A 12317-nucleotide genomic window follows, 5' to 3' on the forward strand; every position below is an offset into this window, starting at 1 on the left:
AGTTTTGACAACCTTGGACAATTTCAAGCAGGATATGCTAGGAAGCTGAACCTGGAAAGAGGTGCTGTTCCAACCGTATGCTCATTGCAACCGCAAGCTATAAGGACAGTAAGATGTTGTGCTAACAGTTATTAGCAATGCTAACGTTTCCTGTATATAGCATACCAGGTAGAATGCTAAATACGTTTCTACACACATCAAATGACTCTAGCTAGACTAGCTGTAGTCGGCATTAGAAGGGAAGCTTCCGAAAAATAGCCAGAAAACGAACTGCTGTCTGGCTTATTGCTAACGCCTGTCTAGATAATCTATTTGAAAGAACTGGAGAAAGGCAGGTTTTAGATACAGGATACATTAGCATTGCTAGTAACTGTTACTAGTAACACCTAGACTGTAGGCATGTAAACAAGTTTAGCTTGCTAGTTAACGCAAGAGCATGTGATAATTTAGCCTAGTTTATTGGCAATGGGGCTAACGTTGATTCATGTTCCTGACTGTGTTTCATTCAAATAAATAACCTGTGTAATGAAAATCTACAATTCACGATGCATGTTTGTCCAGATCTTTGTCATGTTATTTTACAGCAAGATATCTAGAGCTAGCCTAGCTAGCTAACTGAAGCCGAGTAGAATCACGATTGCAACAACGTTTGGTTGCTAAGCTGTAGCCTAATGTTCTACCCACCTAAGTCAATCCAGTTTGCTTCAACAACAGAAGTGGAAACAAGTAATGTTATCATTTCAAATGTTATATAGTCAATCTGTTGAAAACAGTGTTGTGTAGACACAATAGATTTATTTGCGCGTTTTTATTTCAAGTCTCCAACTTCAGTGTTTCAGCGAGTGCTGCTGTTGGCCGTGTTGCGTTTTTGCTCCCAGCTTCACTCGTTGATAACCAACCAATCAGCGCGCAGCTTATCTAAATATTAATGAGCATACCATAAAAGGAGAAAAGCTAGTGTTTTTTCCCGGGAACATTTCAGACGATCTGTAAGAGGCCATAGAACAGCACCCGGGCCATTTTCAACCCAACCAATGTTACATACCCTATTCGGAGACCTTAAGGAACAGTGTGAAATACCCCAAAAAAACAGTCAATTGCCCCTTTAAGTGCTTTGAAACATTCCACAGAAAACAAGATCCAGAAACCATCTAAATGTATGTTTATGGCTGTGTCTAATTGCTTTACAGATAGGGTGGTGAAAAAGGAAGTAAAGTCTGTACACCTCCCTTCCGTATAGTTAGAGAATAGAGCTAATGTAGTGTTTTTATTTTTTGTCATAATCTTTTTTGTGTTTCTCTATCTCTCTTTCTGAGCTAATTTCCTCCAAAGGTTGTCCTGTGAAGACCTGACCTGGCCATGGACAGATGGTATGAACCATACATGACTTGCCATGTCCTTCCTGCCTTTGTTCCAAATCAATATGAAGAAGAAAAAAAAACATACACACAGACAACTATTCAAATGTACAAGACAGGCAGTAGTTAAAGCCATCACAATGACTGTAATCATTGTAATTGGTAATTGTATTAATTAATATACCTTGTCCTTGACACTAAATTGGCGCTAAATAATTGTCAATACTAGGGATATTCATGCATTGTGCATCCAACAATTCAGCTGACTTTGAAAGTAATGTTGGACCTGACAGCAGGGGGCAGCAGCCCACAAAACGTTCTACGACAACGGTTCTACTCCCTACATTCTCCCCACGTTATGTGAGGTGTTGACTCAGTTACATGGACCGGAAAGCAGGGGATTGATTATAGGTGATCCATGCTATAAACGTAAATGGGAGGGGACAGGAGCACATTTCAGGGAAGATGGATATTTGAACTTTTTCTTTTACTGCCCATTTGGTTTGTATATCTAAATATTAATGAAGTGGACATGACTTCCACTTCATTATCCTCATCTGAAATTATTTATAGAATGATCATTTGAACATGCTAATTAACCAACAATCCACCTTTTCCCCCCCAATGCTTAAAATGCTTTAATTCTCGCGTGTCATAATCGGTAATGGGTCAGCACAGTGTGTTCTAGGACAAGTTAGTTGTATTTTGCCATGATGTGACAGCTCTGTGCCCACCCTGGGCACCACCATCTGGAAATGTCAAAGTGTCACTCAATTCAATGACTCTCCTCCAGGAACCTTGAAACATCCAACGGGATGCTGTGACACACAGGCTGCCATTTTGTGACACTTCCCCTCAAGTCTTGCGTGAGGCCAATTTCTGAATGTGATCATAACATTTGATAGAATGTAAGAGAAAATGATATAGGCAGATGATGAAACTAATGTTTACTGATCACCTTTTATGACAATGCTGCATGTGTTAACTTTTTATGTGGGTAAAGCTATTCATACAATGTGCTTTAACTGAGGGTTTTAACTAGAAACTAAGGCACAATTAAGTCATCTACAGATTCCTGGACCATTGAGTGTCATTTCACTGTTCTGTGGACTTGCTCCATTTATTACAAGCAGGAAGCGAAATGTGATTGAACGAGTGCACAGATCAGATACAAAGCATGATTCGACACAATATGCTGATGGAACACCACATGCATGTTGTTTGACACCTTGAGTCTGTTGCATTAGAACTTTGACAACCACACAGCAAAGCTTTCTGAACTTACAGTATTTTAGTATAGGAACTTGATGAAAATGTGTCTAGTGTGATCATTCAACTCTAACATACTTTAAGTATTGTAATGTATCTCTGTACCCCCCATCTGGCATATATTCAGGTTAAGTTATGTACTTCCTCTATCTTTAATCTTGCTCTTTATCCTTCCTTCCCTTAGGACTTCCTTCCTTCCTACAGTAATTAGTTTCACTCTATTTCTAATTGATTAATTATTTTCAACATTATTACCGTATTTTACAGAGTATGTCGCATCAGTCAAAAAATGTATCATGAAGAGGAAAAAAACATTTAATCGCACTGAACTATAAATCACATTTATTTAGAAATGTATTTCACAAAATCCAAGACCAAGAACAGACATTTTATCTGGAAAGGCAAGTTATTCAACTACACAATAGCACGCAGAACAAGAGCCTGAATAGGTGTCCGGTATGTTAACGTAACATATTAACAGTTATTTAGCTACATGATAACATAATGAACATACCTGGAAAGCTGAATAGGCTAAATTAACATAACAAGATACCGAGTCCAACAAGCAAGTAACCGGTAAGCAGTGTTGGGGTAGTTACTCAAAAAAAGAAAAATATTTCTAGTTATTACTAGTTACTTTTTTTAAAGTAATGCTTTACTTTACAAGATTACTCACTGCGGAAAGTAACTAGTTACACTACTTTACATTACTTTTGGATTACTCCGTAACATCACCTGAGATGCACTTGCCAAATAACAATATATGTACCATATATGTGCCCAAATCAATTCAAATTCTTATTATAATGAGGACAGATCTCTCTTATCCTTTTTAATACCACAAAGCTGACAAAAAGTAGTTAACATCAACCTAAAAGTTGTCAAACATAACAAGGCTACAGTACTGGCAGTAAGCAAAATGTCTCAAAATAAAATAACGCTTAAAACAATAAATGGCAACATTTCCTCTACTATGTATGCTGCTACAAGCCTGTTTATCTCTGCTTTGGTAACCTGCTGTTGAAAGTTGTGGTATGCGGTGTGGCTGGTGTCAACAACAATTGCAACGGCAACCTTTTATCAACGTCAGCGTCACTCAGGGTCTGTTGAACTCGTTGGTTCATGTCAGTAAGTATGAATTAACATTTAAAACATGTTAAATTATATGTATTTTGATAAGTCTCTCCTGACTATAAGTCGCAGGACCAGCTCCAGCTAAAATATGAAAAACAGCGTGAGTATAGTGTGGAAAATACGGTAATTAACTTGATTAACGTGATAAATTAATCAGTCGTGACAATTGTCATTTTGTTTATTAACCATTTCATTACCATAAGGAGCACTAAAGACAGACATTTTTTCTCATAGAAGTGATCAAGATGGAAATACAACATGTAGATGTAGCAATCACTGGGAAAAGGTGAAATATGTTGACATAATTAATTTAATAAACAAATAAACAAACAAGCAACCATACTGTTGGAAGAGCTACATAAATACAATATTAGAATATGGAAGGTTTGCTGGTCAAATTACTTTATTGTTTTAGCCCATAGTACTCATCAATTCAAGATGATTATGGTAATTTAGTTACATTTTACAACGCTTTAGCTGCTTCATGACATGTATATAGTAGTATATGGAATAGTATACAACAATTACAGTTTAATATTGGCTGGTTTTGCTATTTTTCCCACTTCAGACATCTCAGAGTCTGAAAAAGCTTTTGTCATAACACAAAACAACAAAATGTAAGATCCTTATTGTATCCTTACCCTTTAACTTTATGGACCTACCAGAGGGAAATTATTGACTAACTTATCTACTAAGATCTCATCACCAGTTTGTTGTGAAGATAGCTCATTCTGAATGGATACCTCTGAAAAGGAGGGATCTTCCAAACTAGTGGGCAGAATATGTAGTCAGTGTTGCTTTTAGTATCTAGGCTGTCTAGATAATCTTTTCAAGATAATTTCAAGAAGGGTACATTGTCCACTGTTTGTCCACCTCTCCAGTTTCTTACCTCCTCTTCCCTGACAGAACGGAATTTAAGTATTTCTTTACAGCCATCTCTTTTCGAAAGCGGCTGTAGTTGTCGGTAAAAACTGCGTCGGAGTGGCGCTTCACTGGCAATTGTTCTTCAGTGAGGTCCATACTGCAGAGGAGAAAATAATCTTGGTAAACAAAAATATTCAGCCTGGACATAAATTCATTATTTGTTGACCCTGAGTCAGTGTCTGTAGAACTTCTTTTTAACTCCTTATATACATTGAGTTATTATATAGATGCTCTTATCGACTCCTTGACGTGAGACAAATAGCTACATTAAGATTGATAAATATGCATACACATACACAGTTGTGTGAACCATTTTACTTTCTGAGGAAATGTCAAAATAATTGATCCAATTATGTTTTTTACATAAATGAAAATATTTCTACCAAGTGACTACCAAGTCCCATTCTCTGGAGTTTCTAAACCTCACACTACCTCCTTTCACTTGAAATGACACGTGGTAATTTATTTTGATGTTTTCTGGGTGCACATATACCTTAATCGTTTTGCAATCAATGATTCAAGGTAGTCTTTAGCTGAAAGCTGCCCTAAAAGTTTGCTGTATCCACTTGTAAAAAGTCCATCTGCGTGCCTTGCTGGTCTATAAAAATAAGAATAAATGTCTTAATTTGTGAACTTAATAAATCACAAATTCACATAAAAAAAACAGCCACTCAAAACTAAAATCCATTGCAGTTTCCTGCAGAACATTTGTGAGTTATGGTGGTATGGGTGGGGTTTGCTGGGGGGGGGGGGGGGTGCGATTGACTAATGCGTTCTGCAGAGAAGGGACACTGGCGTTGGTCACGGTTTTGAATGAAAGGGAGGAAGAAAACAGGATGGCGGATATCGCCATTAAAAAACTAAACGGACTACGTAGTTAAGGCGGCAGGCGTGTGTTTCTTCGGCGGCCGCCTTAACTGAAAAATGCTTTGAAATGAATGAATAAAAGTGTTTGTCAGACAGTAAAAAAATTTCAACTCTTAGGCTACTGACCTAAAAAATGAAGAAATCTGACATTTGGTTAATCAAATTCCCAATGAGATCCATTTATCTTATTGCATGTGCATTTGAATTGATATCCAGAGATTTTAAATAAACTTACCTTGCAATATTTGTTATGCCGTAAATAAGTTTTAGGTCCTCCATGTTGTGTACTGAGGGACTCTCGTTCCAGTCTACATCATCATCTGCATCAACTGTTCGAGATCTACACATACAAACATTTTTATTGCAGAAAAGCCACAAAATATCATTGACAGCAATGCCATATTCAAAATTGATTTAATATAATAATTGTTTTGGGTGAATTAAACACATTTGTAACCTACTACTGATACCAGGATGGCATACAATACTAGTACTTCATCATTAACCTGTTGTGCATGTTGTATTTCATTGTACTTGTTGCTGCACTGTCTTGTAACAGCCCACATCCGCGAAATTATATTATTAAGATGGGATATCAAGTTGTCTGATATTGTATTGTCTAACACCTATAATACAGATGTATACGATACTGAATTGTGTAATTCGAGTACCTGATTATTTGCTGAAGCTACAGCATTGGTTATTTCTGCATCGCTTGGGATAAAAATGTCAGCTACATTTAGTAATGTAATGCATATTACATAAAGCTGTTTTTACCTTTTTTTTATCACAGCAATCAGTCCTTTTGGGGTAAAGGGCAGATCAACATTATGTATAGTATTGCTAAAGTAATATTACAGATACTACCTGGATAAATATGTAGCAACGGCCGGAAGACAAGTCGTCCGGTAGAAAAGCACACAACAAAATGCTGTCAGAAAGACGAGTTGCATTCCTTTCTTTGGTGACATGATGCTGTGCAAAGTAACATAAACGAAAATGCTGTACGTTAAAATGTTTGTCTAATCATAGATTATATAATAAACTCATGTATAAAGTTTTAATGAAAAAAGTCTAAATACTCACGTGCGCTTTCTGGAGACAATCAAGCGCAGCGTGCCTTCCCGGAGGAGTTGTCCAAGGTTCTGAAATCACAGACCGTGGTTGTCAATTGATCAAACTTGAACACGGGGTGATTTTGGTTTCTGCTCTGGGTCCTCCCTTTTTATGCATCTGACAACAATGATCACATTTGATTGGCCTGCATACGTCATACTGAAGTCAAAATTTAGCAGAGGCAGAGACGGTCTTCCTGTGGGTCTGCACTGGGCAATCAAATTAGCACTTGGTTACGGCGTTGACATTTTGACAATGTAATTGATCGTAATATGACAAGCATGATAATCAAACTACTACTAGCTCATGCGGGTTAGTAGTGTAATTGGGGCAGAAGCTTTGGGCATAAGCAGGGGCAGAGCAAGGGTTGAGTCTCAGGGGGGGCAGAAACTGATTGGGGGGCCCCCTGTTATTAATATTTTGCAGTGCAATAAAATATAACAATAAAAAGTAATCTATGGCAACCTCTATTGTGAACAGCACATATTAGCCTAATAAATGTGTTCAGACGTCATAGCCCATAATGTGCAAATAAAATGTAGGCCAGTAGGCTCACTTTTAGGATTCATTAGAATCTCTTACACACAGTATACTGTAGGCCTACTGTAGGCCTACACAAAGCATGTGTAAAGCATGCATAAAAAGGGTTTAATGATCTGTCCATTTACCAAATACATTATATTCAAATTCAAGAAGAGGTCATAAGCCCCCCAAAATGAAGTTAAATACAGTTACCTATAATAAACAAACATAGGCCTATATAACAATTCTTTCAGCAACAATTTGGGTTGAGCTACACGCGCGAACCAAGCTCAGATGAAAAAAAAACGAGTGCACAAGTGACGCACACTGCAGTAGGCCACCTACAGCCGGCATGCTACAATTGAACTAAAATTCCATTCGACTATAAAAAAAAAAAATCCCGAACTGACATGTATTGGGATATTCAAAACCAGCAAACTCATAGCCTACACACAGGTCAAAACACAAACACATTTTTTAACATTAGTTTTACAAAGGCAGAATAGGTTATATGCTGTGTGTGTTTAGTTAATGTTGTTCCATGTTCAGCTCACGGTACATAGTAGCCTACGAAATGTAACAAATTCGTCAACCACATCATCGTCCTTAGACAGATCCTCCGAATAGAACTTCGCAAGCGCTCTCACTTTCCGAGCAGCATTGGGGTGGCAAAAATGTTTCGGAAAATGTAGGCCTATATATATTTAGTTAAATTGTCTACCATGGATACATTCAACGTTTTGTTGCAAAAGAGAAATTATGAAGAAAAAAAAATTATTATTACAGATTATTTTATGGGATTTAGGCCGTCTTCTCTGCTATCGTTCGACAACACATGACCTATAAGTATAATGCCGACTGTATTCTACTTACTACTAGTACTACTAGTATTCAAAACAAGCTAAAACTACTGTGTTATTGAAAGCCAATAACTAAAGGGGGAAAGAAACTAGGATGGACAAGGAAAGGAACAAGGAAAGACTTGAGCAGTTGAGCAATGGAGGGCAGTAGGTATGAAGTAGTAGGTTAAAAGCAAAGTAGGAAGATCAAACATTCTCGATGTTAGGTGATGGTATGAAACGATTGGGGCAGAAGGGGCTCATCTCAAAGTATTAAAGAATCTTGTGGGGCAGATATGGGATATGAGGTACAGTATTTTTTTTCATGTTGTATCTCTTGTAGTTTTACAGGCTTTAGCAAAGCATAGTCTAATGCAGTGTCATCACCATAGCAGTGAAAGTTTACTTTAAAGTTCAGTTATGTTGCCAAGAGGCAGCATATGGAGAATAAAAGCAAGGGCCCTGTGGTACTTTGAATTTAAAGGTCACACGACATGACTTCTTTATTTTAACGTTATTTAACATTAATATGAGATCGCCTAGCCTGCCTTTGGTCCCCCAGTGGCTAGAAATTTTGATAGGCGTAAACCAAGCCCTGGGTATTCTTCTCCGTCTTTGTGAAAATGCTCGGTTTGAAAATCTCCTCCTTGTGACGTCGTCACAAGTAGGAAGGTTACCTCCCATCTCTATGCTTTGCCCGCCCAGATAATCTGGCCCGCCCATAAGAAACTGAGCAATGACCTTGCAAGTGTTTTTATCCTCGAGAGACATAATGGCTTGCAAACGAACGAAGCATTACATTTGCTCAGTTTGGATGTAAAAAGGAAAACAAAAGTATTTTTACAGTTATTCCTTCATCCAAGCCTCTGAAGACCCAGTGTCTTGGAAATGCGCCGACACAACTTCCAAGCCTCTGAAGACCCAGTGTCTTGGAAATGCGCCGACACAACTTCCCAAAGTTTTGTATGTCTTCGCCCAACAATTCAGCCACGACTGTTTCCCTCAACTTGAGCTAATACAAAGCTGGCCTTGCTGAAATTAAATTCTGGATCACTACTAACTCTCCTTGGTCCAACTACAAACCTCGGACAAGTAAGTTAACTAACGCTATATAATTTTGTTGCTTTACTGTATATGGTTACCGAGCTTGCTACCCTTAGAATGTGGCTGTAAATTAGCTCTGCAGTTAACAGCTGAGTTACTGTCGCTAATGTAAAGGTAGATAGCATCAAGTGTGTGTGAATACACATGCTGTAACGCGAGTGTTGTACACGTCTTTGTTTTGTTTGTTTGTTTGTTTTAATTATTTGCACAAAATATTATATAATACAAAAACAATTGGTAAAACAGGTGCAGGAGGAGGGAAGAAGCGTGAGACGCTTATACGAGGCCCTCCTCCTCTAAACTAAACAAAGTGTTTAATAATAATAAATATGTGCTAAAGAAAACTAATACATAGAAAATGAATGAATACAATGAGGATAATCAAGTAATTAAGTAAATTGAATGGTTTAGATTACCAATACTAAAAAAGTCAAGTATTACATAGGAATAAAAATGCAATACGGATACACAGAAACCTAAAGCTTTGAGTCAACAATAAATAATTAAGTAATACATAGTAAATGAAAACGATGTGGAAAAGGTAATCAATAATTAACGGTATGGTATATAAATGACAACTACAACGGGGTTGGATTTTTTTACCAGGTATGTTTTAAGATCATATTTGAAGGTCAGAAAAGAGGAAGTAAAATTCTTGAGAGAGGGGGGGGAAGATCGTTCCATACTGTGACACACTTGAATTTGACAGACATTTGGGCAAAAGAGGTTCTGAGAAGGAGGATATGTAAATTAGCTATTGTATTATAGTTTTGATTGTTATTTGGATAACCATTCTGCTGTTGTTAAGGTGCCCGCAATATCCGGCCTTTCCCCTCATTGAAATGACTATGAGTATGCACCTCTGCAAACCAGGGTGATCAGATGAGAATTGGGAAAATTCGAGGCATCTTACAGCAACGGGGCTACGAACCATTGCAATACATCCATTGTAAACATTAGGGCATGGTGCCGCCTCTCTCCTCCTCATTAGCATTTAAAGCTACAGACACAGAAACAGCCGGTCTTGAGGAAAGCTCATTGTGGGACTGCTCGTAGTGGCTGTAATTATGCACCAAGGCTGAATTTCGGGAAAGAGACTTCAGATACAGTATTAGGGGACCATTAAGGCCTATATAAAATCATCCAAAAACAGCATATCATGTGACCTTTAAATATAGTGTACCAATTAAAAAACATCACAATGGTCAAACTGTCATCTGTCAAACTCTCAAAAGGTTCCCTCAAATCCAGGAGAAGGAGGAAAGAAACAAAGCCTACATCCAAGGCAGGCTGTAGTTCATTAGTTACACTACTGCACAGTGCCCTTGATGTAGTTAGTGCTTGAGATGTCAGTGAAACACACAAACACAGATTACTTAGATAGTGCATAGTGCCCTTGATAAAATTGGTGGCACACACAGATTCCTGGAATTATAGATAGATAGTGCAGTGCCTGTGATGCAACTGGTGATAATAATAATGATAATAAGACTTTATTTATATAGCACATTTCATACAAGACTTGCAGTTCAAGGTGCTTTACATAAAATCAATCAAAACTATATTAAAAGTAGTAAAGTCATAAAACCCTTCTGAGATAAAATCAGTTAAATGCTTTGGTAAGAAGATAGGTTTTAAACTGTCTTTTGAAATGTCTAGTGTGTTTGCTTCCCTAATATTTATGGGTAATGTGTTACATAGTTTGGGGGCGTAGTTGACAAAGGCTGCATCACCAATCTTCTTATGACTGCTTCTGGTGACCTCTAATAGGCCTGCATCTGATGATCACAGGGTTCTACTGGTGTGTAGTTAGTAAGAGAGTTAGCAGTGTAGCTAGGTCCTTGTCCATTTAGAGGTTTGTATGTGAGGAGAAAGACCTTAAAGTCAATTCTGAAGGTAACAGGGAGCCAGTGTAAAGTAGCTAGGACAGGACTAATGTGTTCTCACCTTTTAGTTTTGGTTAATCTAGCTGCAGAGCCTTGAATGAGCTGTAATCTTTCAGTGGTTTCATTGATGACAGTTCTTCTCAGTGGATTTGGTACCTATATTTCTCAGATAACAATTGAAATTGTCTGTACTTGTTCAACCTCCACATCATCTATTCTAGACACTTATGCACATCCTAAAAGCAATTTCTCATTATTTTAAACAAATTGCATGCTGTAGTACATTCATGAAAGTGATTATGTAGCCTTCATTTGTCTGCTGTTTCCTATGTTATTAATTGCTTATGTTATGTTGATCAAAATGTGTTATATTCATTCTCTGTTAAATGTTCCTACCACCACAAACATCTACACATTTAGTTCATACATGCACAATGGTTTAGACAGTTGGCATGATTGTTCACCATACATTTCCTGCATGTACAGTTCTGCCTAAGAGGTGTTTGCTATGTTTGCATAAACATTTGTATTATGCAATGCTGTAAAATAGTCTTGTATTTTCTTCATCGCATTCGCATAAATAAGACATGACAACTGACCGAGGAGACTACATTCCTGTCGAATGCCCGTATGGATTGCTATATCCATGCCTCAAAAAACGACCAAAGAGGCTAAAGTGGTAGGATTAGGAATAGTGCCCATGTCCGTGATGCAGCGGGTGATTATAATGTTGTAGCACATTTGCAATGTGCAGGCAGTTTTGACATCTGTAAACACAGTAATTTATGTAACAAAATTCACTGATCTATACTGAAAGTATCCATTTTATATTGTCGTTCTGTTAGCTAGCCAGCATTTCATTCATAAAGAAAACCTTTTGAAAGCATCTGATTTACATGCCAGCAGTCAGCAGTGTTGAGTTGTCCATGGAGTTGTTCGGCCACAGCTTTTCCAAGTTTAATTGGAGGAAAGGGGAGATTTGGATTCCAGAATTCTTGTTTTGTTTTTTAAGCAGAGGCTTAATAAGGTTAGGGTTAAAAAATCAATTTGGTAAACAGCATTTAGATTGTGTGGTCCAATAATAGGGAGACGTTTTTAGAATAGTTTGGAAGTTCTTTTCTATTTTTACATTTGAGTGGGGCCAGATCATCTATTCATATCTGAAGAATCAAATTCTGAAAACCAGATTTGGTGTTCAATGATTTATTTGGGATATTGAGTGCTTAATAGCCAAGGATAATAGCCTGCTCCAGGGCTGTGTTCGAGTTTGTACTAGTAGTAGTTCCATAACATGCACA

General features: G+C 37.6%; 1 protein-coding gene across 1 annotated transcript; it reads right to left on the reverse strand.

Annotated features, from left to right (window-relative positions):
* Window positions 1-4156: 4156 nt before the first annotated feature.
* On the reverse strand, window positions 4157-6744 carry vipb (vasoactive intestinal peptide b). Its single transcript, XM_047044106.1, has 5 exons — window positions 6639-6744; window positions 6420-6527; window positions 5788-5892; window positions 5179-5283; window positions 4157-4782 (listed from the first exon to the last, which is right to left on the reverse strand). Exons 2-5 carry the CDS (start codon window positions 6521-6523, stop codon window positions 4647-4649), a joined length of 450 nt encoding a protein of 149 aa, XP_046900062.1. The 5' UTR covers window positions 6524-6527; window positions 6639-6744; the 3' UTR covers window positions 4157-4646.
* Window positions 6745-12317: the final 5573 nt, after the last annotated feature.

Source organism: Hypomesus transpacificus, chromosome 21 (genome assembly GCF_021917145.1).
Source record: "Hypomesus transpacificus isolate Combined female chromosome 21, fHypTra1, whole genome shotgun sequence".
Lineage (NCBI taxonomy): Eukaryota > Metazoa > Chordata > Actinopteri > Osmeriformes > Osmeridae > Hypomesus > Hypomesus transpacificus.

Bases quoted from the DNA above. Each gene is read 5' to 3' on its own strand.
- vipb (XM_047044106.1), bottom strand. From the start codon at position 6,523: ATGTCACCAAAGAAAGGAATGCAACTCGTCTTTCTGACAGCATTTTGT. The intron at 5,284-5,787 runs GTAAGTTTATTT...TTATTTTTATAG, and splicing joins GGCATAACAAATATTGCAAG to ACCAGCAAGGCACGCAGATG. The intron at 4,783-5,178 runs GTATATGTGCAC...TCTCCTCTGCAG, and splicing joins TTGATTGCAAAACGATTAAG to TATGGACCTCACTGAAGAAC.